Here is a 27,974-nt window from a genome sequence, read left to right as displayed (position 1 = left end):
CAAAACCCGAACACTGTCCGTAACCACAAGGGACCCAGAATCTTCCACTGTGGTAGTATTCATCATTGCCTTCATTCTTGTCTACACTTGGTATCTGCAGTTCCAGCACAAATAGCTTTAAGCGGGAGATTTATACTAGGGTCAACTTTTAGGAAATCACTGCAGTTGCTCAGTTTTTAGTCCAGATGCACTTGACAAAACATTTCAGTTTAAGATTGAGCACAAAAACTAGATGGATAAATGTAATCACTGGTAAAGTCGCAGATTGTGTCGATGTCCCTGAAAGGATCTTGGTGAATCACTCACTTTGTGCTCTGTGTGAGATTAAAGGCCTCTTTCACAACCCTGTCTCTAATAGAAAGAACATTCAGAGGTTTCTACAATATCAACTTATTGTATTTTTTTCTTCTTCTCAAATTTATCAAATGAACACGTTCAACACTCCTTATGATGCATAATAAATGAAGTAGCTGTCCCTGGAAACATCTTAATTTAGACTTTTGTGGGCAAATAAAGAAACCATAAAACAAACTGTTACCTTTTTTCTACATCAATTCAAACCTTTTAATCTTGTACATGTCATAGTCTGCTCCAGCCTTTCCCCATGGACTCAGTAATTTTCCACTGCTCTACTCTCACCACACCCATTGACTGATTACCAGACCCACTCTCAGTCACTGATCACACACCTGCTTCCACTGACTGATCACACACACCTGCTCACACTCACTAATCACACACCTGCCCTCACTCACCAATCAGCCCCTCCTGCCTGCTCAGTATATATTCTCCAGCCTCACACTCACTCAGTGCCAGATTGTTCTTTGCCATGCGAGACTTTCCAGCGTTCATCTGCCTGTCTTCCCGGTTCCGACCCTGCCTGACTTCGACCTGCCTGTTCTGCCTGCTGCCTGGTAAATTACCTCTACCCTTTGTTCCTGACTACGAGCTCTGCCTGCCCCCCTTCGGATTGTTTGCCTGGACTGCCTGCCTTCTGGTTTACGAACTTTTGCCCGTCCTGACCAAGCCACCTGCCAAGCCATTGAACTGTGTGTTTGCCGGATTGCAGTTAATAAAACCATTAACTGACCTTCGTTTCTGGGCCTTGTTTGTACTGCGTTTGGGTTCGCACAATACCCGTTACAGTACATGTATTACAGAAAATACAGGTATTTTTTTTTTTATAACTAAGACTAACAGAAACAACTAAATTGGCCATGTACAACTTATAACAGGAACAAAGCTTAAAATGCCTTATTTGAAGCCTATGAATAAAGTAATTTTGATTTTCATAGATTATACAATTTACAAAAGACCTAAAAACATGCACTGCCTTTAGGTGATCTTCTAAGATTATGATCAATACAATATCAACCAACAAAATGTGTTCTTTCAGCAGTTTTGTCCATTTTAACTGGCCTGTTGGTTGGAATTATATTTCTTTTGTACTTCCTCCAGTAGCTGGACAATTACCAAAATGCCAGTTTACCAAAATTGATTGAACAACTACAGAAGAATCAAGTAGTTTGTAGCTTTAGCTGCAGTTAGCTGTTAGCGGGTCATTCACCAGCTTGCTATCACTTAATATCGTGTTCTTGCTGCACAGGAATGATAAATATTAAAGTACAGCCAGCCTTATTTTATCTTAGCTAGCCTGGCAGTCAGCCGGGAGCGTGTCTATGTTCCCCCCTTTGTAGGAGACTGGGGAACATAGGCATACAGACATAGGTCCTATGTTCCCCCGGTCTGTTACTATTTTTGTTTCGGTAGAAATATAATACTTCTAGAAGCACAGATCTCTCTGGTCACCAATCACCTCCACTAAATGTATCTAAGATCTAAGTACTTTGGTCTATTTGATAAATATAAGTTGTACTTTTGTGATTAAGCTAAGCTAACTGTCACCTTATGGTAACTTCATATTTAGGAGTACAGACATAAAGGGGATATTGATCATCTTATCTAATCCCCTTTTTTGTCACATAAATGTTGTTAATATGGAATAGATTAACTGAATTTCAACCATTTAGTTAGTTTAATTCTAATGTCCACAAAAAACTGAAACAAAATCAACAGTGTTAGTGCAACTAATAAGCTTTATTTCTCATTTTTACTAACCTAGTGGAGATTATATAAAGCTTTAATGGTTGCTCACTCACAGAAAATTGTTTTGTCAGAAACAGAAGGTGAGAAATGACGTGTGAAAGTAAGAAAATAAGCATATTTTGACTCCCGATGGTGATAAAGCATCCTACATCTCTTCCACATGTAATTTTGAAGTTCAGTGAACTCTGCTGATGCATTGTAAAGGTAGCAGATGTTCACACATTGGGCCTAATGGGAGGTGGGCTTGTTGAAGAAGAGGCTCGATCCAGAAACACGTGGGACATTAGATCATATCCTGTCGCCCCTTTCTGGCAGGCTGCTCTTCTACTCTTTGGATTTATTAGTAGGGTATTTAGGACAACTCATGTGACTCCTCCCTAAATGAAAGTTATCTCAGAACATGTTAACCAATAGAAGCACAGATTTATCCAGCTTGTTTACATCTTTTATCAATAAACTCCTTTGTGTATATTGGAGAACAAGACTATGTTTCAGGCTGGTTTATAACAGACAAATATGCACCGTAGCAGGCCTCCTATTCCTCCTATCTATGATTACAATCTCACAAGTGGTACTGGTACATTTCTGTTGAATCCAGAGGAAAATTCACCAAGTGATTACAACAGAACCGTAATACACTAAACTGGAAAGACCAGCAGAAAAAAAAATCAATTCTCGAGGAAAAAATATGAGAAAAAAGGAAAGAATCTGTGTTTTTGGCTCCCATTCAGGTCGGAGCTGTCTCTGTTACTCACTCCCTTCCTTTTCACTCTCACATGTTCCCCTTCCTTTCTTTCTCTTAACTTTCCCTCTCCCACTCCTACTCTCTCTCACACATCTGGAGGGTATCTGGTGTGGCTGTGTGACTCCTCGCCTGCTATGGGACAGCCCGTGTTTGGACTGGACGTCAGACTTCAGTGCGTTGCAGAAAACCTTGGTCGGACGGGGTAAAGTAGTAGACCAGAACGCTGCTTTTGCAGACTTTACTGCTGCATGTTTTATGGGTGGCTGTTATGTTATATGGAGCTTAGACTGATCTGTAAGTGTCAGCATCATTCATCCATGCATGACAATGACAATGTGGCATGTGTATTTCAGATAAGTCAGACTACTTAACAGTGCAGTAAAGCCACTTTTTGACCTCTGCACAGCCAAGAATGTGCATGAAAACAAAAAATGATGACTTTCAAATGGCTCTGCATCTCTGCTAATAAATAGCCTCAATTCAAGCCTCTTAATTATAAGGTAGCATGAGAGTGTTGTGTCTTAGTGAAGGCTGCAGACCGATCTGTGACCTCTGGATGCTATGCTGTTTTTTATTCTAGCCAGGGTCCACGTTGTGATAAGTGCAGGAAAGTGCACAGGCTTTTACTTTTCATTTGCTGTGGGTGTATGCATGCTGCTGTGTAGATTGTGTGTGTGTGTGTGTGTGTGTGTGCACTTGTTTGTATGTGTGTGTGCCACAGTTTATCTGGTTGTTGTGATGCAACAATGAACGGAAAAGGTTCATCTGTTGGATGGCTTTTAGACATTTGCCTTGAGAGCTGAGTTTGAATGTCCACTTGGAATACTTCTATCAACATTGTTGGAGAAGATTAAAAGGCTGACTTGTGGCTCTGCCAAAACCCCAACCTTGCATAAACACTGCTGCTCTTGTGTACCAAAAGGGTAGATTTATACACAATCGCCCATAAAGTTGGAATACATTTTGTTTTCAGACACAATCCTCTGTTAATTATGCTTTAATTAGGGCCTCGGGGCAATCACACCGAGCACTGGTCCCATACAGCAATAGCTACTACTGTTATAGTGGGGATTTTTTCTTCTTCCTCTTCCGGACGCAATTTCGTCCCGCTACTAGTCCTACATCTTGAAGAGTTGCAGGACAAATTATATATCAAAACGTGCGGTTTGATCTGGATCGGTGTGCTATTACTTTTCTCTACAGAATACGAAAAACTGCCCAAAATTTTGCATTGAAATGAATGGGACGACCGACAAAAAATGAGCGAAAAAGAACAAAAATTGGAGATTTTTAAACGTCTACTTCTCCGGCATAATTTCACCTAGAGACTCCATTTAAACTTTAAACAGTAGGCACAAGTCTTGTGTATCAGTGTATTAATCCACGTTTCGATAGGTCATACAGTTCTTTATCAATCCCTGATCAATGACCATGATCATTTTTGGAGAAATTCTGAGATTATAATGGGTGTGTATTGCACGGAATGTTCGTGTCACAGTGTGTGACATCATCGCCAGAGTGTAGAGGGAGAGAAGAAATTGTCAAAAAATTAATTTGAAAACTGCGCTCCAGGCCGCAAATTTCGGTCTACAGAGATAATTTATACATAGAAACGTAGGAAAATTTGTCTTCTCACTCACAATCCTGTGGTAAAGCTGTTAGAGTTATAGTTTGGGCGTAGGACGCACAGATGCGCCACCAAAACCACCAACAGCCTCATTGGCTCCCATATTAAAAACGCAGGAAGATTTCAGAAAAAGGGACATTTTTACAGTTTTTGTAGATCGCTCTAACAAAGCTATTTTTTAATTTTTCTTAAAAAAACAAACATGTAGACGTTCAGGAAGAACTCAGGATGCTCAAAGTGAAGTCGGATCAATAATAGGTATTATGGTTTTGCCAAAAATGCTTTCTGTTCGAGGCCAGAAATTTCAGTCTGTCCACCTCTGCTGTCACTATGCCGGAACAGGTGTCAATTAATTCTGTTGATTGCTTTGATCTGATTGCCTTTGATCTTTGATGTGTTTCATGTGTTAGACACACATGTGCTTAAGCACGCACACTCCTCACACATGCATACATATGCTTCAAACACACACGTGCACACACACACACACACACACACACACACACAGGTAACTTTATGTGATTTTAATTACACACACACACACACACACACACAGGTAACTTTATGCGATTTTCGCTACACACACACACACACACACACACACACACACACACACACATTTTGAGGTTTAAGGGCATAGTTTGAAATCTCTGAAGAATCTCATCAAAGTGTACACACACCGGCAGTTGCCCCCGTGGCCCTTTCAGAATTTCCCCAGGGGAAATTTTCTAGTTTTCATTGTGACACAAGTTTTGAGAAAATGTACACTTTCTGTCAAGAGTAAATCATCACATAAATTGTCACAATCGTTTCATAGGAAGAGGTAAATAACATTTTATTCCAACTTTAAGAGCAACCCTGTACTATACTATTTGATTTATACCTGAAGATTTGATGTCAGACTTTCTTGGTCGATTTCTGTGAATGCTTGTGTGTGAAATGATTGGAAATGGAGAGTAAGAGTGGACTGTACACTGCAAAAAGCCACCTCTCAAAAAGAAGGAAAAAAGTACAAAAATTAGGTTTATTTTGCTTAAAAATAGCAAAATTATCTGCCAATGGAACAAGAAAATTTGGCTTGTCAAAAATTTCCAAAGCAAGTAAAAATATCTAATCTTAACGAACCCAAAAATACCTTAGAATTAGTGTATTCTAACTAATAAAAAGTGATTTTTTTTTTTTATTGTTGTTAAATGTTTAAATATCAAGTTTAGTTTTATCAGTTTACAGATATGTGCCAATGTACTAGTTAATTACATAATACTACACAACAATACACACTTTTGTGTTGTTTCATTGATGATAAAAGAATTTATTCCATCTGGCTGCTTGTTTTAAGTATGTGAAGAGGTAAAATTATGTCAAAGTTATGATTTCTTAGTTATGCTTGAAATAAGAAAATATTACTTTGAAATAGCAGGTTTATACTTGTAAGTGTTGATGAAACAGCTTTGTAACTTTTGATATTCTAGTTTCAAGCATGTATTTTCTCAGTATAGGTCATATTATGTCAGTAACAAGCTGTAATATCTTATTGAGATAATTAAGGACCAAAACACTTAAAACAAGTGAAACAGTCGAACATAAAAGATACTTACTAAGAAGAACTATCTTATCAGAAAAAAAATAGCATATATCCCCTTGATCTAAGATATTTCATCTTACTTTGATTCCAGTTTTTGCAGTGTAATGGGTGATGCTCATGTTTGTTGTCTCTTGCAGTTGGTGAGGACTGAAGCTTCAGACACAGCAGAGAGAGGGGACAGAGAACCAGCTGTCTTTTTGTTGACCTGGTGCGTAAACAATGCAAAACCTCCATTAGTTACATACTTGTTTTAATTATGGTGATGCAATTTTGTTAACACAGGTCGATAAACTATAATTGTAAAAACATATTTGGAGGAGCACTCATTTAGTTTGAACTCATTAGAAGGCTAATGCTGCAGTCAATTTACCTCAGAAGTTGGAGCTGCGTCACACCAGAGCATGCTAAAAAAATGAAGATGGGTTAGGATTTGATAACGTCACTGTTACTATTTTCCTGATTATTTTTCATGAGACTGACGCCCTCTGACTCAAATGGATTTTGACATGTCTGATCTCTGCAGTGCCCTTTTCAAAATACTAATATACAGCTTTTGGCCTTGAAATAGTATTTTAATTTAAGATCAGTCAGCATCCTGCCAAAACACTTCTCTCATCATGACAACTAAGTCGAGTTTTTAAACATCAACAGAGAGCGTGTGGAAAATTTGGATTTTGGGGTGCTGCAACAAAATATGGAAGAAAGTTATAAATCATGTCAGTTGCAGAGCTTCAGCATCACAACCAGAGTTGACTTGCTGACCTGGGTGTGAATAAATCTAAACTGAAGTTAGATTTTTCTACAAAGTTTGCAGGTAAGACAGACAACACAATGCTGCTCCAAACAAAATCTTTATCTGAAGAACTCAGTGGTGCATCCAAGCAGCAATCTTCAGGCCTGAAAAGTGAGGCGATATTCAAGTCTCTTAACCCCTTAAATGAAAAATAATTATTTGTCTTTTCACTATCACAAAGATGCTAAATTAAGTGGAGATTGTTCATTTCAATACAGCACAAACAATAGATATACATTTAGGTATTATGCAAATTAGCGACATTAGGCATATTTTGGCATAATAGTAATTAAACAAATTTTCCAGTCTCGGGTATGAAAACTATTTTATTGATGCTGCTATTGCTGAAACGGGGAAATTGAATAACAACATATGTTTCTGTACAATCATTGCTATCCCATCTTCACATGCACGTGATGGAAGTGGGTTATACCTGCATTTTTTCTAAATGCCAACAGGGGGCGACTCCTCTGGTCACAAAAAGTTTTTTTTTTTTTTTAGACATTTATGAGGAAATGATGCTACTTCTTACTTGATTTATTACCTAAGTTAACATTTTCCTGTTGAGTTTATGGTCTCATTTGCTACTTTCAAGTATTCTTTAATCTCCCATTTATGGGCAATTTAGAGTTACCAATTTAACCTCCCACCTGGCAGAGATAATTGAGTATATAGTTGTAATGTTACTCTTTATAGATCTAGATCTAAACCTACTTCTTCTGTACAATCAGATCACATTTTTTTTTAAAGATTATTTTTTTGGCATTTTTTATGCTTTATTGAAAGTGATAGAGTGAAAGGGGGTGATAGAGGGGAAGACATGCGGCAAAGGGAGCTCAGGCCGGATTCGAACCCGGCTCCGCCGCAGCAAGGACTCAGCCTTAGTGGTAAGCGATCTACCAGTGTGAGCCACCGGGACACCCCAACACATTTATGTGATAGAAGTCGGTTAAACCTGCATTCTTTCTGAATGCCAGCAGGGGGCCACTCCTCTGGACACAAAAAGAAGTTTGATGGTTTTTTTTTAGAAATTTATGAGAAAATGACGCTACCTCTTACTTGATTTATTACCTAAGTTAACATTTTCCTGATGAGTTTATAGTTTCAGTCGCTATTTTCAAGTATTCTTTGACCCTCTGAAATCTTGGGCTATTATGTCCTTTAAAAAATCTGTTAAAAATCTTCACCATGCTATATTGGTATCAGTTCTTTCAGCGTTACCTCACCTATATGTCCTGATGATTAATTTTTAACTTTGACTTACTTGGTAAAAATGTTGAACCCAAAAGTAACAAAGGAAAACATAAACATCTGATCTTGAAAATTATACTTCAATACACAGAATTTTAAATGTTGCAAGTATGAATACAGGTTGCAAATATTACATATAGCAGGTACAATGAGGATAATCTCTAGTTCTATATTTTTATACTAAATATATTTGACATTATCTATATGAGATGGAAGAGGGTTAAACCTGCATTCTTTCTAAATGCCAGCAGGGGGCGACTCCTCTGGTCACAAAAAGAAGTTTGATGTTTTTGTTTTTTTTTAGAAATTTATCAGAAAATTACGCTACTTCTTTCTTGATTTATTACCTAAGTTACATTTTTCCTGATGTGTTTATGCTCTCATTTGCTACTTTCAAGTATTCTTCAATACACAGGATGTTTATTTTGTAAATGAAGGTTCCATTTTGAGTAAAATAGATGATAAAACTGAGTATGCTTGAGGTGACAAGTTGCCACCACTGTGTTGTTCAGTCTGTGTGTTAACCCTCTGGAGTCTCCAAAAGCTCCAAATCAGACTTCTTCATGACATCCAGACTAGAAAACAAAGCAGCGTGGAGCCCTACTGTAAATTTACCTCTAAAGTTCTGGCTGTAAACTCCACAAGGCCAGTTTCAGTTTGATGATGAATGATATACCAAGTAAAACTGGAGACAAGGTCAAATATATTTAGTATAAAATGATAGAACTGGATGTAACCCTCTTATATGTTATATTTGCAACCTTTGTTAACATTTGCAACATTTCAAATTCTTTATTGAGCATGATAGTGTTTTGAAAGTAAAAAAAAGATTCAAAATCACATTTTATGTTGGACTAAAGGACAAAAAAGACACAAAATGACTGGAAAAAGACACAAAATGACTGGAAAAAGACACAAATTGACCAAAAAAAGACACAAAATGACTAAAAAAAGACACAAAATGACAAAAAAAAGACACAACAAAGGACACAAATGATGAAAAAAGACACAAAAAAGACACAAATGACCAAAATTGTTACGCTAAACACACAAGACACAAATAAAATAGAGTCCGGTAGAATAAAAACCAGAGTTGGATGACAGGATCACACACAATCACAAGATCACATTTATGTTGTTTTTTCTTTGTTTCTTTTTGGTTCAAAATGTTGATCCAGTAAGTCAGAATAAAAAATAAATTATTATAAGGTCATATAGGTGAGGTTGTGCTGGGGAAAAAAAATACCAACATGGCATTTAAACATTTTTAAGTGGTGTATACAGGCAGGATGGAAAGGATTCAAAAATGGAATAAATAGCCCAAAGACTTCATAGAGTTAAAGATTGCAGCTTGAACAAGGTCCTGCTTCCAGGGACAAAACACTCCTGATGTTTTTAACTTTTCTGCCCATGTGCTTGTGCAACAGGAGAGTTGAGCAGTGGACATGGCCTTTCCCAAGCATTCCATCCTGCAGGCCCTGAGTGTGCTGCTCTTGGCCTGGGTGTTGGTACATTGCCAGGCCCCTCTCGAACCAGAGGAAGAGGAGGAGGAAGAGCCAATAAAGGAAGCCGACATCACAACAGTGGTGACCAAATCTGAGCCGTTTGAATGTCCGGCGGATTGCAGCTGTACGACAGAAGGAGCAGTGGACTGCGCTGGAGTCGACCTCATAGAGTTCCCAGCCGATCTGTCTGACAAAACTCGCCAGCTCTCTCTGCAGGTTTTTTTTTTACACACACGCGAACAGTTATACACATCCACATTTTGTAATTCTGCTCAGTAATGAGAAAGTGCCAACCTTCGTCTGCTCTTGTGTCTACTCTTTATATTTTGTCCCCGGATGCCAGAACAACAAAATAGAGGAGATAACAGTGGAGCACATTTCCCATCTGCATCAGCTTGAGACTTTCAACCTTCAGAACAACTGGCTAACATCAGACGGTAAACACTGTAAAACAGTCTAAACACAACAGCAGAGGAACCTTGAGGGGAGTTATTCTGCCTCTGGGAGATTTTTTTATCTTGAGTAGAGATGCTGTTTGGTTGTGCCAATATTGAGTTTGATTTTGGCATTTTAAAATCAAGCCTTTCTCAAACAAATGTACAAAAGCAGCTGCAGAACCGTCTACTTTTCTATGTGTTTGGGAGGTCGGATTAATTAATATCCCTATATTATGCCTCTTTTCCACTGCGTGGTACAACCTGATTCGACTCAAACCGACATGCTCCTTTTTGCTTTTCCATTAGCAAAAGTCAAGAACAGCAGCTTTTTTTGATACCACTGTCGTAGAAAATCTTTAAAGGAAAACACTTGACGACCAAGTAGATTCGAATTACAGCCTTGTGCGGGATTTATTTCGCAAGTATCAAAAACAGATACAAATTTCAATGATGACAAAAGTCAGAACAACACTGAGGAGGCAGCACCCTGTGCTTCTCTTTTTAGTTTTCAGGTTTGTGCGTCACTATTTCTTTGTAACTAAGGTTCAACTGTCCTGTAATTTCCTGTTATGTTCTACTTTTGATATAAGAGCACACATGGGAGGTCAGATTCCTATTCTAATGTTATCGTATCAACCAGAGCCTCCTCTTCGGATATGCTAAGCTGACTTGTCTAATGAGTTTTTCTTTCCCATAAAGCTGATATCTTACCTTGTGCCAGGTCATGCACTCATGCATTAATTTTCTTAATGTTACATATATTTTCAACGGATTTACACTACACCACCAAGCAAGCTGAACCAAATGCTTAAAGGTTAAGTTAAAACACTGCAGACCAGTGATTGGCCAGTGAATTATAACCAGCACTGTCACCTCTGCAACATGATGTCCTGTGGACCAAGGTTATTATAGTATAATACGAGAACTAACGAAATAATGAAAACTAGAATTGAAAAAACATTTTCATTAACAGAAATAAAAATAAAGACGAGTTTTTAGAAAAGATATCTAAAAATTACAAAACTTACTAAAACTAACTAAAATTATAGTAAAAATGTCCTCCGTTTTCATCTTTGTCAACTTTTTTCATATGTAAACCTTTTTGGTTGATATGAAACCTATTTAATTTATCTGGTTTTATGACTTAATAAACTTATCGGGGCTGAGATGGGTAAGACAAAGGAAATAAAGGCAACATTTATTGTGACCTCATTGAATCTGGCACCCAACAAATACCCCATTACTAAAAAACTAAAACTAATAAAAACTAAACTAAATCTAAGCATTTTCCAGAAAATAAAAACAAATTGAAACTAGCAAACACACTCTAAAAAACTCATTAAAACGAACTGAATTTGAAAACAAAAATTGACAATGAAATTAAAACTAAAACTAATGAAAAATCTGATATATATTGATATTTAAAGAATACTTGGAATATTCAATTATAAAATAAGTTGATATCAAAAGATAGAGCACAGAAACACACAGCAGCATTAAATAACATGGGGAATGAATGAGGTTCATTTTTGACCCATGTTGTTCATTAGAAGGGGTTAAAATATGTTGTGCATCAAAGGGTTAAAACAAGAAAAATCATCTAACACTTCTAAATCTAAGTTGTTGGGTTTTTCTTTTTTTTTTAAATCTTTGTAAGCTTTAATTTATCTTGTTTTAAGAGTTAATTTCTTATTTTAAGTGTTTAACATGCTTATTTCTAGATTTGATAATCTTAATTTAAGAAATCTTGTCAAGTGAAATTATCTGTCCATGCAGCAAGATAATTTCCCTCAGATTTAGTGTTTTTATCTTGTTTTTAGACACACCTTTTTTGCAGTGTGGCTACGAATCCCACCGACATGAAATGTACCTAACACCAAAAGGAAGCTGAGCCATTTGAGTTGAGCTGTACCATGCAGTAGAAACGAGGCAGCTATGACACCTACACTAGCTACTAACACCCATAAATGATAATTTGCAGCTTTATATAATTCAGGCATCTGCTGGTCACGTTCCTTCTACTTTTCTGTCAGCCTCATTATTAACTAGAAATATGCCATTGGTAGATATTTACAATATCCACAAAATATTCTCCTGTACACCATAACCCTGAGCAGAATAATCATTCTTTGGGTTCATACCATACACTGTATCTGGTCATCCAGATGCATATTATGGAGAATGCAATGAATTTCACCAAGCTGTGTGTACCATTGAATGATTTTATTATTCTTGCATGACAGTGTTTGGTTTGATAAGGGAAAATTACTGGCGCCATAGTTTACACTGGTGGATCTTAGGAGAGTAACATGAATAAACACAAAATGTGATCCTGCAGACAAACTAGCCGGGCAACGAAATGAAAAGTATGAGGTTCAGCGATGCATAGTGATCCACATGTGCTTCATAATTAGTTGCTTATTAGCATGCAAATAAATAACATATTGGCTCTTAATTAGTCATTATTAAGTAGTTATTAATGCCTTATTATGCATGGCCTTATTATACAACCAGTAGGTCATTAACTAATAGTTTTCCCTCAATAACCTCAGAATTATTGCTTATTAGTAGTAAGTAAGGAAGTTGTTGTATATGAGTTAAGATCTTAATATGCTTTACTTTGTATGGACTTTATAAGTTTCTACATAGCGGTGAATGAAACCATGGAAACAGCAAATAGCCACCTTCTCCAGACCTTTGACGTGACTGGTGGCTCCTTTTGGATGATTGGATGAGGACTGGTAGATTGTAATGTCAATCACACTTTGCACCATTGTTAGTCACCCACTTTGTAGAGTAATGATTGACGTTTTTCCCCCCTCCAACCCAGAAGAGCATGTACAAATTATTCTTTTAGCACTGAGTCGCCATCTTAACAGAGTATACATAAATCACCAGTGTTACCGTCTAAAGGTTAGCAGTGTATTAAACAGAATGTGAGTTGCAAAAACAATAATTATGCAGTAATTTGCAAATAGGTGGTAGCTGAGCTTTTAGCCTTGTAAAGAAAGCATGTAAAGATGCAATTTTGTCCTGAAAGAAAAAGGTTGAAATCTGGAATTCAGATTCTTTGTGTAACCTGAAAGCACTCTATAAATAAAATGTATTATTATTATTATCATTATTATTCACTCTACTGACAGTAAACTGAAGAATTTAGAAGCAGCACATTTTTGTTTCGTTTCGTTTCCGTTTATTTCAGTCAATACAGGTCATTAAAACAGAAGTAACAAACCAGAAAAAAAGTAAATAATAAGTTAACAGAGAAAGAAAATTGATAATAAACATTTGGACCGAAAAGGCTTATTACGCCTACCCTGTTACAACTCAAGTTAATTTAAAAATTAGAAATGTACAATCTGTTATTTATTAGAGAAGAATAGAATTAAGCAGTCACAAAAGAGAGAAAATGAGCACATGAACATCAATGTGTTATGAACGGTGATGTGATCGCTTACTGGTGTGCGTTTTAATGGTAAACAATTACTTAGCCTATAGCAATATAAATTTAGCACAATCATTGTCACCAACTGCAACCTGGGGCTCCAGAGCCAGGTGTGGCTCTTTGGTCCCTCTCCCTGTTTGCTTTGACAAAAAAAAAATATAATTTATCTTCAATTTAATTCACATTGTTGTAGTGATTCTTACATTCCCCAATTGTAAAAATATAAACCCTATAATATTTTAGTCCAGGGATGGGCAACTTAAATGCTGCAGGGGGCCACAATTTTCCATGGACACTACCACAGGGCTACATATAGGACTTAACTGCACTTAACCAGAAATTATGAAACTGCAATTTTAAATATGTTTACAGTGCAGTAACGTAACATATTTCATGCTCAAATGCATGTATAACAGTATAAATAGGAATACAAAAGGTTTGAAGCAAATAAAAAATAACCACTTACTGTGATTTCTTTTTTATCAGTGCAAGAACAGCAGACCAACAGTAATTGCAAGAAGTAATTTTGTGCATTTTTACACTTCACTTTTAAGATTTCATGCTCAAATGCATGTAGTTGTACTGAGGGCCACTTCAAGTGAGGGTGCGGGCCGTATGTGGCCCCTGGGCCTCCAGTTGCCCATCCCTGTTTTTGTCAACATAAATCATAGCCTTTTTGCCAAAACTAGCTACAACAAAAAAGACAGATTGGTTTACATTCACTGCCAGTGCTTCAGTGAGTGATTTGCTTGATTTGCAGCGAGAAATTGGCAAATTACTTTTATTATAAGGCTCAAAGATGCAGCTCCAGGGGGATTTTTCTTCTTGTTTTTTGGACAAAAATCATGGCAAAAGTTGCTGATTCCTGATCTAGACTGTACAAAACAATTCAAATGAGCAAAGGGATATACAATATCCACCTCTGCACATATTAGCCTGTATCAAGTCAAACAGATATGATATCACTTTGGCTTTCTATAGCTCAATAGACAGAGTTTAAAAAAATTCTTGACATGCCTTCATATAATTTAAGATTCATTTAATGTGCGTTGGGAAAACTTCACACACTGTTGTTTATCAGCTTGTGAAGCTCAGAGGCAAACTGATTTGTTATCCAGTATGTTTTTCTCGTTTAGGTCTTCAAGATGAAGGTTTTGAGATGCTTGAAGAGTTGGCTTATTTATACTTGGCAAATAACAAGGTGAGTCACACACCAGACTTTCTCATGTGTTTGTTATCAATTATTTGCTTTCGTGATGCAATTGCCGCTTTATCTTTTCTGTATCACATCTCACATCTTAACTCTATTTTATTCTGAAACGCTAACATAGTGCCAGCTGGCAGAAAGAGGTGGCAGTCTCCTCTCATACACTCTGTGCGAGCTTATGCTTGTAATCACTTCCAGTATGGCTGTGCCAGCTGGTGAGAGCTAAAATGTTACTGACCCTTTTGGACACAGAGCGAGGAGAAAGGATGGACAGATTTGTTTGTGCCTTCACAGGGATGAATAGGCAAACGGGATACAGGAAGAATAGGGGATTTTTAAGTGCTCACTAAGCCTCAAAGACACCCATGCTACTTTAATCCATAAACCATGTTATAAAGGAGAGAGCTCTAAATGAACATCTAATCTCACCAGTGCTTCTCGGATTTGCTATTTTGTACAATGTAGCGCTGGTTCTAGTAAGAGTGACATGTGAAGAAAACCTTGCTTATGTTGATGGGTACTTGGCCTTCCAAACAGGAAGAAAAAAGAAAAAACTTGAAAATGATGACGTATTTCCATACATAAACCACAAGATACGCTGTTAAAAAAAGATTTTAAGGTGAAAAACTGCTAAACCATGACAGTAAAAGACCGTAAAATGATAAATGGGTTAATTCAGTTTCAGTAACAATGAAACACCATAAATGTATGTATAATATTATTTGTTTGAAAAAAATACAAACATTTCTCTACTGTAAAATACACTGGCACTGTGTTTGTAACAAAAATATACTGTAATATATATATAAACCATCACTATAATTTTTGGATTTATCTTTTTAAAAAAAATACTTTTTCTAACTGTTGAATGTTTTAAACACCATATATCTAACAAAAATATACTGAATATATAATAAACTGTATACATTCAATGGTAAAATCTTTAATTTATGCAGCATTTGTACTCTTTTCAGTAAAATACAAGCCATCACTGTAATTTTTGCATTTATTTTTTGTAAAAAAAAAAAAAAAAAAAAAAAAAAATCTCACTGTTAAATATACTAAACACCATATCTCTAACACAAATTTACTGTAATATTTATTTGGTAAAATATTTAATTTATGCAGCATTTATAAAGTAGTTTCTGGTCAATTATATGGCAAAACAGCGTTTCTTTTGATGGAAAACCTTTTTTTTTTACAGTAAAATATGGAATAAAATGACAATCTTAAACGTGAAATCAACAGGGCTAATATCATTTTACTGTAATATTAGAAAAAGTTGCACCTTATTTATTATGGTAAAATTCGGGCAACCACAGCTGCCGTTTTTTTTTTTACCGTAAAACTTTTTTTTTTTTTTTTTTTTACAGTGTAGGTAGTCATTATCTTTCAAAACAAGCCACATGCCCATAAAATAACCTTTATATGAGCATCCATGCGTGTTTTCTCTTCCACCTCTATGGGCAGACTATTTATATTAGATTATATAGATTATAGATTATTTATATTTTCCCATGTTGATGTGTGCCACTAATGGTGACAATAATTTTTAAAATTGCTCCAGTACTGAGTGAGAGCGCTGCGGTGGCATCAGGAGTGCTTGTTTTTGCCACTAACTGAATCAGATTGTTATTATGAGAGGCTGACAAGATAGTGAAAAAACAGTGGAAATAGAAATGAGAGATGAGTACTGATAAGAGTTTTTAAAAAATGACAATTTAGCTTATCAGACAAAACAAAACAATGGTTTATCTTTGCCTTTTTCCAAAATAGTGTCAACAAAATGTTGAGCAACACGACTACACTGCTACTTTTTTTAAAATATGGACAGCTGCAGTGGTGGAATGTAACTAAGTTAATTTACTCAAGTACTCTTCTTAAGTACAATTTTGAAGTACCTGCACTTCTCTTGAGTATTTCCATTTCATGTTACTTTATATATTTCTACTCCGCAACATTTTGAGGCAGATATTGTACTTTTTACTTTTTAGCTGACAGATTAAGCTACTTTTTGGGTCAAGATTTAACATAAAGAAATTATACTTTTTTTATTTTTTTTTTATTTAATTTTTATTGTTTTTGGGCATTTTTGTAGCTTTATTGACAGGAGAGATATTGAGAGTGAAGGGGGAGACAGAGGGGAAGATATGCGGGAAAGGGCTCCGAGCCGGATTCGAACCCAGGCCGCCCACTTGCGAGGACTGGGCCTCTGTGGTACGCGCTCTACCAGGTGTGCCACCGGGAACGCCCGAAAAAAAAAAAAAAAAGAAAATAATAATAATTATAATTATACATTTTAAGTAAATAAGTAAGTAAGTAATTCTTATTTATATGGCACCTTTGACAGATAAAATCACAAAGTGCTTTACAGAAGCTAAAAAGGAAGAAATAAGATAGGGGAACACAAGACAATTAAAACACAGTTAAACACACAATTTAAACTCAATTGAAACACAATGAAACATAAAGAGTGTCTTGCACGCCAGTATGCTGAGGACTCAGGGAGGATTGGTTATTATTAGTTTATTTAAAAGGGGACAGTGCAATTCAAAAGAAAACTAGTTTTCATCTGTAGTCCCCTGGCCATGATGTAAAAAAGCAGAGAATTACGAAAACAAAAAACAAACAAACAAACAAAAAAAAAAAAAACATGTACAATATACAAAATACATATACAAACACTTACGTTGACTGATCAGCCAACTGACTGGTTGCCAACTCTACAGTAACAATGTCTTGTCATATTTCTTGTCCTTGCAGCTCACTTCAGCACCAAAAGTCCTACCACCCTCTATGGTTAGTGCTGATTTTGCTGCAAATCAGCTTACAAGGATTTACCCATATACATTTGGTTATAAACCAAAACTGAAGTAAGTATGTCTGCGTTTGTAAAAAAAATAAAAAAAATAAAAATACCCCTCGTTTCTTGAATCATGTACATTTTCACATGGCAATGTCTCTTGATCATGGCTCCCAGGTCTGTGTATCTCCATAACAACAAGCTGACTGATGCAGGGCTCCCTGAAAATACATTCAATGGTTCTGGCAGCCTGGAGATCCTCACCATGTCCAGCAACTTCCTCCGGACGGTCCCCAGGAACCTGCCCTCCAGTCTTTACCGTCTTCATCTGAAGGTCCAGCACATGTTAAGTTTGCATTTAGATATATGATGTATGTTGTATGATGTATGATGATGCATGTAGATGATATGCATCTTGTTTCTCTTCCTTCATAAATATGTAAGATGATGATAGCATCAGCATCTCTCTTGTTGTTACAGAGTAACAAGCTAGAGAAAATCCCAGCGGGGGCCTTTGATAACTTGCCAAACCTCAGGGAGCTGTATCTCCAGAACAACCTGCTCAGCAATGAGGGCATGGACAATGAGACATTCAGGTAACCTCCTGGGGTTAACATATCCAAACTGTTGCCAACTGTAGAAGAAGCAAAGGCTTGATTTATGTGTTTCCAAAATCGTGTCGACAAAATGTTTAGCAACACGACTACACTGCTACTTTTTTAAAAATATGGACAGCTGCAGTGGTGGAATGTAACTAAGTACATTTACTCAAGTACTCTACTTAAGTACAATTTTGAAGTACCTGCACTTTTCTTGAGTATTTCCATTTCATGTTACTTTATATATTTCTACTCCACAACATTTTGAGGCAGATATTGTACTTTTTACTCCACTACATTTAGCTGACAGCATTGGCGTAGCCATGGGTGTGCCAGGGTGTGCCGGTGCCACCCACAGAGGCAGCTGGCACACCCAAAAATTGCTGTCAGTTGTCTGTCGTTGCGAAAGATGTTTTTCCCAACATGAACTGTTTACTGCGTATTCTGTTGTCACTGCCTGTCACAACTTGCTCTTGCTATGTGCCTGATAGACTTCCAGGAGTCTTTTCCAAATCTTTTCAAAGTCTTCTGGTGTATAGGTAGCATTATCGATTTATTTGAGAGCACGTCACAAGTGAATGTTTAGACCTGCTGTGAACTAACTGTTGACTATTACTGAAGAGAATGTGTGGATATGTTGTTGTTGTTGTTGTTGTGTTAATAATGTTGTATTCCAGAGACACATTCTTTTGAATGTTTGTGGAGGTGTAATAAATTTGGCACACCCAGTATTGCTGGTGCACACCCAATGTCTTTTTTCTGGCTACGCCAGTGGCTGACAGCATAAGCTACTTTTTGGGTCAAGATTTAACATAACAAAATGATACATTTAAAGTAAGTAGTAGTAGTAAGTAAGTAAGTAAGTAAGTAAGTAAAGCTTATTTATATGGCACTTTTCACAGATAAAATCACAAAGTGCTTTACAGAAGCTAAAAAGAAAGAAATAAGATGCTGAGCAATGAGGGCATGGACAATGAGACATTCAGGTAACCTCCTGGGGTTAACATATCCAAACGGTTGCCAACTGTAGAAGAAGAAAAGGCTTGATTTATGTGTTTTCAAGTGGGTACTAGACAAGAAGAGCATCCACCACAGAGATTACACAAAACCGATCAATGACTTTCTCTCCGTCTCTCCTGGCAGCCAACTGAGCAGCCTGGAGTGTCTGGACTTGTCAAATAACAACCTGAGCATCGTCCCCAAGGGCCTGCCTCGCAATCTAGTGCTGCTACACCTCGAGAAAAACTCCATTCGTAGCATCCCAGGAGACGCTCTTACTTCTGTCCGAAACCTTGAGTACCTGCTCCTTCACAATAACAAGCTACGCTCACGTTCCATCCACCCGGCTGCTTTCCAGGTACATTTCTTTTTTTAATTTCAAATTCTTTTGGATCTTTTACAGTGTAGCAGAGCTGTGTAAAAACATGGATACCACACGTTGTATTTTTTTGTTGGAACATTTGCTTTGCTGTGAGCATCTGTCAAATTTAGACATTTTGACCTGATGCGGAACATATTTGCATTTTTCACCAGGGCTTGAAGAAACTGCACACTCTCCACATGTACAACAACTTGCTGGAGCGGGTTCCCAGGGGCTTGCCTAGGCGGGCCAAGACCCTGATGTTGCTTCACAACTCAATTGCTGAAATAAGCCGTAACGACCTGGCAGTGCTGTACACCCTGACCGAGCTCAACCTTAGCTACAACAAGCTGACAAGCCCCAAGCTGCACCGCGATTCTTTTAGGAAGCTGCGTATCCTAGAAACCCTGGATCTGTCAGGGAACAGCCTTCACTCCTTGCCTATGGGTCTTCCTCGCAGCCTGCAGACGCTTGAAATCAAGAACAACCAGCTGAACTCCATACCGGACGGTGCACTGACGGGCATGGATAAGCTACGAAAACTCGTCCTGAGTGAAAACCTGCTTAAACTGAATTCAGCCTACCAAGGAGCCTGGATGGAGCTCAGTGCGCTCACAGTGAGTAGCTGGGGGAGGAAGAAACATGTCAGATGTGAGTGCAAGATGGTTTTGCAGCCCTTGAGATTCTTGTGAAGCGTTAGTATGGGGTTCTTCCTTGCAATTCCACAGTGTTTTAAAAATCATTTCAAATGTATGTATATATTTTGTACCAGGAAGCGTTATTTGCTTCTGTATTTACAGGGTTGGATTTCAAATACATCAAACTTGGTTTGGCTTTTAGGGCCTGTTTACACGACAACACTTCAATCAGGAATACTCTCGTTATAGATTTTAACCATTCATTGCAAGATGGTTTGTACAGTTGTATTTGGCGGTGTGGGCTCTGCTCTAGAGAGAATCAGGCAGTATCTCTGCAGCATGCAACAGATTCTGGCAAGAGGGTGCAACATTCATTCTCCCGGGACATGCAGAGCAGAACCTGAATATGCTACATGCAATAGTACTGGCACTTGCAGACATTACAACATTGCAAATAATTCATCCTAAAATACTGTTGCTCTGGCTTGTGCAGGTGGCACTTGGGGTGGTGGAGGGAGGTTTAACGCAACAGTGTGTGCAGCAGAGTGATGCGATGCAGGAGGAATGAGAGGCAGAACAGTTTAAATGGACCGCCTTGTTGTGTGTGTGTGATAGTGATTGGTTGGGCTTGGCGCAGTTCTCAGGTCAGCTGACAGCCAAGCAGGCGTGACTACCGTATTCCGCCGGAACAAACGCAGAGCTTCATTCTTGGTTGAAAACAACAAAATATTTTATCAGATGTGCCTTTCGTTTAGATGGCGACGGTGTTTTTGGGGCTTTAAAATGCAAAAAAATTAAACCACCCTCCAAGGTGGAAATCTTAAAAACGCTCCAATGATGCGTTTCCTTCTAAAGGGCTAAAAATGCCCTAAAAAGTGTCTCTGATCAGCTCATGCTGGCTCTCGTCGCGTATGCTTTTATGTAACATCCATGTGCTGTCCAGGCAAACCACAACAAACATGGACAACAGACAAATGACGTCCCTCCAGGTTCTGGATACTGACTAACAAACTTGGTCCATATATCGACATATTTGGTCTGACAGGACTACCAATCCACTCCCTCTTTGCCTTTGTGGCCTTGTTATCTAACGGTATTTGCAGCAGTAGCTCGACCTCCTCCTCTGGCCATGTTTTGGTTTTCAACTGTAGGCTATTTTGCACTACACTGAAAAAAGTGATTTTGACCCTTAGTAAATGTTACATATATTATTTAAGCATATTTTAATAGAAATTATGTGTTATTTAACTCCACTTATAAAATACATGTAATTTCAACATATATTGTCAGAATTTTGACAATCTTATTTTATTTAATTAAATGTAGCTTGAAAAAATTAAGTTCATCCAAATTTAATTTTTTTTCGTCAGTTTAGACTGTTTATTCCATCCTTATGATTATGATTGACAGAATCTGAGCAGTGTGTTTCTGCTTTGTTGTGTTAAAGTTGGTGGTCTACACATCTTGTGGTTCTCTGTCATGTATGACAGCTAAAAAATATTTAATTAGAATCAACTTAATAAAAAAAGGTACAATTTAAACATTTTAATTTTATTTATTTAAGTTAATTTAAAGTGGGTTTAATTGGACTTACTAAGAAAATTTGAGTAAAATGAACTCAAAATAATTTAGAAAGAATTACATAATATAATTTTTAAAAATGTACTTAAAATATATAAGTCCAGTCAACATAATAAAAATATCTAGATTCAGATAAAATTATTTCGTGCAACCACTTGTCATAATAAAATTATGAGTGTACTAGGAAGAGAAGTAAGAGAGAAGAGAAGTGTCTATGCATGCTCAAGCTCTTGGTGGTGTTGTGTGGCAAGGCTTCACAGTAACACCTAGCCACCTGGCGTGCATACTATATTGAATTTCACAGACTTTTGTGTCACCATATGCATGCAGATTTCGCCCTAAAGATGCTCGTCTAAATGTGGAATAAAAAGTGAAAACACAACGCCACTTTTTTCTTTTTTGTCCAGATCGTCTCCATCTAACCAGCCTTAGGCTACAAGAATGACCATAGGGATGTTTCAGTATTTATGGAAGTAAAGCAGTTTGAGCTTCATTATCCCTTTTCTGTATCCTTCAAAAGAAGGCAGAAATCTAGTTTGTACAGAAAATGTCAATAGCAGCAAGGGGGGAGCTGGATTCAAAAACATCTGAATAAACCAAGATGAAGCTAGCCTACGAGTGTGCAATGCTGAACAGTCTCAATAATGACCCCTACGGAGAGCCAATCAATCAACCATCCACACTGTTTTGTCTCAGAGTACTTAAGTAAGTTTGTAATACTCAAAGCAGGTGGAGAACAGTCGAAGCAAAAGCAGAACCTGTAACACACTACAAAAACTGAAATCTAAGTGAGATGAAATATCTTAGATCAGGGATGGGCAACTTAAATGCTGGAGGGGGCCACAATTTTTCATCAACACTACCACAGGGCCACATATAGGACAGTGCACTTAACCAGATATGATGAAACTGCAATTTTAAATATGTTTACAGTGCAGTAACTTAACATATTTCATGCTTAAATGCATGTATAACAGTATAAATAGGAATACAAAAGGTTTGAAGCAAATAAAAAATAACCACTTACTGTGATTTCTTTTGTTTTCAGTGCAAGAACAGCAGACCAACATTAATTACAAGAAGTAATTTTGTGCATTTTTACGCTGCACTTGGAAGATTTCATGCTCAAATGCATGTACTTGTACTGAGGGCCACTTCAAGTGAGGGTGCGAGCCGTATGTGGCCCCCGGGCCTCCAGTTGCCCATCCTTGTCTTAGATCAAGGGGATATATGCTTATTTTTTGTCTGATAAGATAGTTCTTCTTAGTCAGCAGTTTTTATTTTAGACTGTTTCACTTGTTTGATATAAAGATTCCGCGGCTTTTGCCTTATTTCAAGAATCTGAAGAAAAATATTCTACATTCAGATAAAAATCTTTGTAGCTGTATCAAGAAAAGTTCACTAGTTTTTAGTATGACTGCTGGTTTCAAGAAATATAATGCCTATAAATATCATTATGTCAAGATGATGGCTCTAGCATTTACTTATTATTAATTCAAGAATATTTTTCAACATATTGAGAAAATAGGTAATGTGTATTTCATTAGAATCAAGAAAAATGCACTTGTTGCACAAAAGGTATTTGTGGTTCATTGAGATTAGATATTTTTACCTGTTTTGGAAAGTCTTGACAAGTCAAATTTTCTTGTTGCATTGGCAGATAATTTTGCTACTTTTAAGTAAAATACACCTAATTTTTGTACTTTCTTTCTTGTTTTTAAGAGCTGGCTTTTTGCAGTGCAATGGTTTGAATTTGTTTCTGAAGTGAAATGGGGTGTTGTTATTTACACATTCATTATTCATTGTGCATTTTGTAATTTCAGACCTTAGACTTGTCTGGCAACCAGCTTTCACACATCCCCTCCGACCTGCCTGAGTCTCTGGAGTACCTTTACCTGCAGAGTAACCGGATCTCCAGTGTTCCTGCTTCAGCGTTTGAAGGCACTCCAAACATCAAGGGCATCTTCCTCCGGTAAGAGACACACAACCCGTTTGCTATTCACCATAACTGCCATTTCTTTCTTTCTTACTAAATGAGCCTTAAACACTTCATTAAACCTCCATGATTATTTGCACAAGCTGTTTTACTTCAAAGTAGCTGCACAACACATGCAGGAGGGGATAGGCCTTAACCTGACACTCTTCACTGCTCTCAGGGCTTTGTGGAAATGTGGTGGGTGGCTCCTTACATAACTTTCTTTTCCATTTGGATTGATCTCCACTCAGGAAATGATTGTGCAAGTGCGACCGAAGAATTGCTGTGAGGAAATTGTTGCTTTTGTTTATACTGCTCTGCGAGTCTCAAGGGACAGCTGCAGATGGGTAGACGTGCTCTTTCCCCTTCTTTAAAACAGATTTTTTACAATCAGTGCAGAGTGAATTTAGTCACAATGAAAAGGTTTCTGTACTTGTAGAAGTGTCCAAGGAAAGATGACATTCACAGTGCATAAACCTCACAATTGTATTCAGGACACAATTCCAGAAAAGTATTATTATGGCATTGTGGGAAATACACTTATTTGTCTGCATGGTATATGACAACTAATGCCAATAGCTGTTTAGCTTAGCTTAGCTTAACTTAGCACAAAGCCTGGAAACAGGGGGAAACAGCTAGCATGGCTTTGTCCAAAAGTAACACAATATGCCTTCCAACACTCTTAAACATAAAAATCACAACTTTATATGTTGTTTGTTTAATTCATGCACAAATAGATTATAAATGACACCTTTGGGCTTTAGTGTGGTTATGTACCAGATTTCTTGGCCAAGCACATTGATTTCCTAAGCTAGCTGGCAGTAGCTTCATTATTACCAGACAGTGGTATAAATCTCACTCTAAAAAAATAAATAAACATGTCTGCCAAATACTCATTTATAATTTTGTAACACTGCAAAACTATCTGTCAACCTTATAAATGGAAGTTCATAAAAGTGAACCCTGTGATATACTTTCATGAAAATATCCCTGGTGTCCTGGTCTGTTACTAATCAACTAAATTTACTGTTTTGGACAGTCTGGCCGAACTTCATTTTGCAGAGTACTGAAATGTGGTATCTAATCTCTCCATCTCCTCCTCTTGTGTGCATTCAGCAAATTTTCCACTTTGGTTTATTCCACATAGCTCAGGCTTATACCCACAATCACAGCAGCTGAAAGCAGCAGTCAGACAGCAGAGTAAAGAGGTTTCGGACCAGAGATTTCAAGGCTTTTGTTCCGTTTGGTTGTCAGTCTGACCTCAGGTTGGCTGCTTTATGGCTTGTGTTTACGGGCCTTGACCCCTTCCAGGCTGTTGTGCTGTTCGTGTTGTTCATATCAGCTGTTGCCACATTTTTTTTTTCTTCACCAAAATCCCCCCACAGCTGGAAACCTTTGGCCTGAGCCAATTTAGAGCTGCTGGAATGCTTAGTAAGTGGGGGAGTGGATGGAGGATTTATGTGTGTGTGTGTGTGTGTGTGTGTGTGTGTGTGTGTGTGTGTGTGTTTTCACTAATTGCATGTCTGTTGCAAGCATTTTCACTGATAGATAGGAGTAGATGCAAGAGGCTCTGAACTCATTTGATTTGATGTTTTATCTGAATGTCAGTGGAACACCTGTGCTGATGTTTGATCCACTCCATGAAAGCGCCGGAGCACGACTTCTTCATGATGTCAAAAAAAGACACAAAATGACTAGAAAAAAAGACACAAAATGACCATCAAAGACACAGAAGACACAAAATGACAAAAAAGAGACAAAATTACCAAAAAAGACACAACAACAGACACAAAATTACCAAAAAAAAGACACAACAACAGACACAAAATGACAAAAAAAGACGCAAAAAAGACACAAAATGACAAAAAAGACACAAAATGACCATAAAAGACACAAAATGACAAAAAAAGACACAACAACAGACACACAATGACCAAAAAAGTAAAAAAAATAAACAAAAATACATGAAAAGGATTCAAAAATGGACAAAATAGTCCTAGACTCCATAGAGTTAAAACATTACAGTGGGGGTGGTTCAGTGTGGCATCAACAAATGGGTCCCACTGAACTGATCCCTGAGTGGAGCAAAGCTGTCAGATGACAGATGTCATTTGTAAATATCACCTGCTGTCTGTTAACCGTCTCTTCTGTGTGACAGGATTTTCCTTTTAGCCTCTGAAAAGTCATTTTTTAAAAAGTGAAGTCTGTCATCAGTGGTGGGAATAGTATTCAGATCCCATATTTAAGTAAAAGTACTAATACCACACTGTGAAATTACTCCACTACAAGTAAAAGTCCTGCATTCAAAACGTACTGAAGTAAAAGTACAAAGGTATCAGCATCAAAATGTTCTTAAAGTATCAAAAGTAAAAGTACTCATTGTGCAGAATGAACCCACTCAGATTGTTACATACAGGTGCATCTCAATAAATTAGAGCAGGGATGGGCAACTGGAGGCCCGGGGGCCACATCCAGCCCGCACCCTCACTTGAAGTGGCCCTCAGTACAACTACTGCATTTGCGCATGAAATCTTAAATGTGTGTAGTAAAAATGCACAAAATTACTTTTTCAATTAATGTTGGTCTGCTGTTCTTGCACTGAAAAAAAAAGAAATCACAGTAAGTGATATTTTTTTATTTCCTTCAAACCTTTTGTATTCCTATTTATACTTTTAAATATGCATTTGAGCATGAAATATGTTAAGTTACTGCACTGTAAACATATTTAAAATTGCAGTTTCATCATATCTGGTTAAGTGCACGGTCCTATATGTCAGTGATTCCCAACTGGGGGTTGTCATCAACTGTTTAGGAATTGAGGAAAAACACCTCACAAATGCTTCTCTTTTGTTCCTCTAAGGTTTAACCGCCTGTCTGTGGACTCTGTGGACGAGAGCTCTTTCGCACACCTGTCCAACTTGCAGGTGCTGGACATCGGCACCGGAAACACCGACCTTCCCTTTAAAAGAGAGGAGATGCAGGAGGAACAGGAAACATAAGTCGTGCTTAACTGAACTGACATTGGACTGCATTGTGTCAAGGACAGGAAGGGCTTTGAAATGGGAATGAACCTGTGAATGTCACTTCCCAGGTCCATTATTGTATTGTTGCTGAGGTAGATATTTCTGGTGCAGGATGCCGGATGAAGTTACTTTAGTTTCCATTTTTTTGGGCTGGTTAGTAGAGCATATCTTTATATCTGAGCTTTAAATATTTGTTTGTTTTTTTAACTGCTGACACACAACAGTTATCATCTAATGTTTTTGTGCTTCTTTATCTGACATTCATCAATACAAGTCAATGTGAAAATTCCCATGTAATTGTTTCAGAATCACCACCCGAGATATATGCAGAGTGAAAAAGGACACCTTAACACCATGTGTGTCTTTGTCTGCTTTGTGTCAGTTTGTTAATGGCTGCCTTGTCTCCTTGGCTTACAAATGATTTACAAATACTGTGAAACAATACAATAGTGTTTTTAAAACCAAGGATAACAAGCTTAACAGTTGAAGCAACCAATGAAGCCTCAGCAACCCCAAACACTGCAACAAGTACTCTCCAATAGGACTGCAATTCAATTTCAATATTGATTATTCTGACATTCTTTTTTTTTTTTTTTTTTTACATAATCAATCAATTTCTTTGTCTATAATACGTCAAAATGACAAATGCGCATCTCAAGCCTAAAATCTTTCACTTCATTTTGTTAGATAACATTTTTTTTTAATTCTAGTGATAATGATATATAAAAGAAAAAATAACAAGAGCAAAAACTCACATTTGGGAAGCTTTAAAAGATTCATCATCTCAAGCACCGTTATTGGGTAACACTTATTCAGCATTAATTAGTTGCTTATTAGCATGCAAATAAGTAACATATTGGCTCGTAATTAGTCATTATTAAGTAGCTATTAATGCCTTATTCTGCATGGCCTTATTATACAATCAGTAAGACATTAACTAAGAGTTTTCCCTCAATAACCTCAGAATTATTGCTTATTAGTAGTAAGGGAGTTGTAAGTAAGTAAGTAAGGGAGTTGTTGTATTTGAGTTTCACTGAAAAAAATTGGAGTGACATTTACTTAATAAAAGCTAGGCAAGTTTTTCCACACAGAAAGTGTTTGTAATCTTTACTCGGGCTGTTTCTAAGTAATATTTATTTAATAGAACCACTTTTTAAAAAATGAAAATACACAAGTAAATTGCAGTTTCACTGATGTCCCTCAATTACATTTTACTTGGAAAAATCAACTAATTAAGCCAATGAACTGATTTAGTGAATATTACTTGGAACGAATGATTCCATTTACAGACAAA

General features: G+C 37.2%; 1 protein-coding gene across 3 annotated transcripts; it reads left to right on the top strand.

Annotated features, from left to right (window-relative positions):
- The first annotated feature begins 159 nt into the window (after positions 1–159).
- On the top strand, positions 160–27,020 carry podn (podocan). 3 transcript variants are annotated; one of them, XM_059340600.1, is made up of 12 exons: positions 160–914; positions 6,201–6,271; positions 9,535–9,828; positions 9,956–10,049; positions 14,631–14,695; positions 17,465–17,574; positions 17,682–17,838; positions 17,985–18,100; positions 19,247–19,460; positions 19,637–20,080; positions 23,506–23,654; positions 26,518–27,020. In XM_059340600.1, the coding sequence occupies exons 3-12, from the start codon at positions 9,553–9,555 to the stop codon at positions 26,654–26,656; spliced, it is 1,764 nt and encodes a 587-aa protein (XP_059196583.1). In that variant the 5' UTR covers positions 160–914; positions 6,201–6,271; positions 9,535–9,552; the 3' UTR covers positions 26,657–27,020. The 3 variants fall into 3 exon arrangements, with proteins under 3 accessions (XP_059196583.1, XP_059196582.1, XP_059196585.1); XM_059340599.1 differs by lacking the exon at positions 160–914 and adding an exon at positions 2,735–3,053; XM_059340602.1 differs by lacking the exon at positions 160–914 and adding an exon at positions 2,921–3,023.
- Positions 27,021–27,974: the final 954 nt, after the last annotated feature.

Source organism: Centropristis striata, chromosome 9 (assembly GCF_030273125.1).
Source record: "Centropristis striata isolate RG_2023a ecotype Rhode Island chromosome 9, C.striata_1.0, whole genome shotgun sequence".
Classification (NCBI taxonomy): domain Eukaryota; kingdom Metazoa; phylum Chordata; class Actinopteri; order Perciformes; family Serranidae; genus Centropristis; species Centropristis striata.
The sequence above is the reverse complement of the archived record's forward strand: the minus strand, read 5'-3'. Positions and strand labels throughout refer to the sequence as shown.

Bases quoted from the DNA above. Each gene is read 5' to 3' on its own strand.
- podn (XM_059340600.1), top strand. From the start codon at position 9,553: ATGGCCTTTCCCAAGCATTCCATCCTGCAGGCCCTGAGTGTGCTGCTC. The intron at 19,461-19,636 runs GTACATTTCTTT...ATTTTTCACCAG, and splicing joins TCCACCCGGCTGCTTTCCAG to GGCTTGAAGAAACTGCACAC. The intron at 23,655-26,517 runs GTAAGAGACACA...TGTTCCTCTAAG, and splicing joins ATCAAGGGCATCTTCCTCCG to GTTTAACCGCCTGTCTGTGG.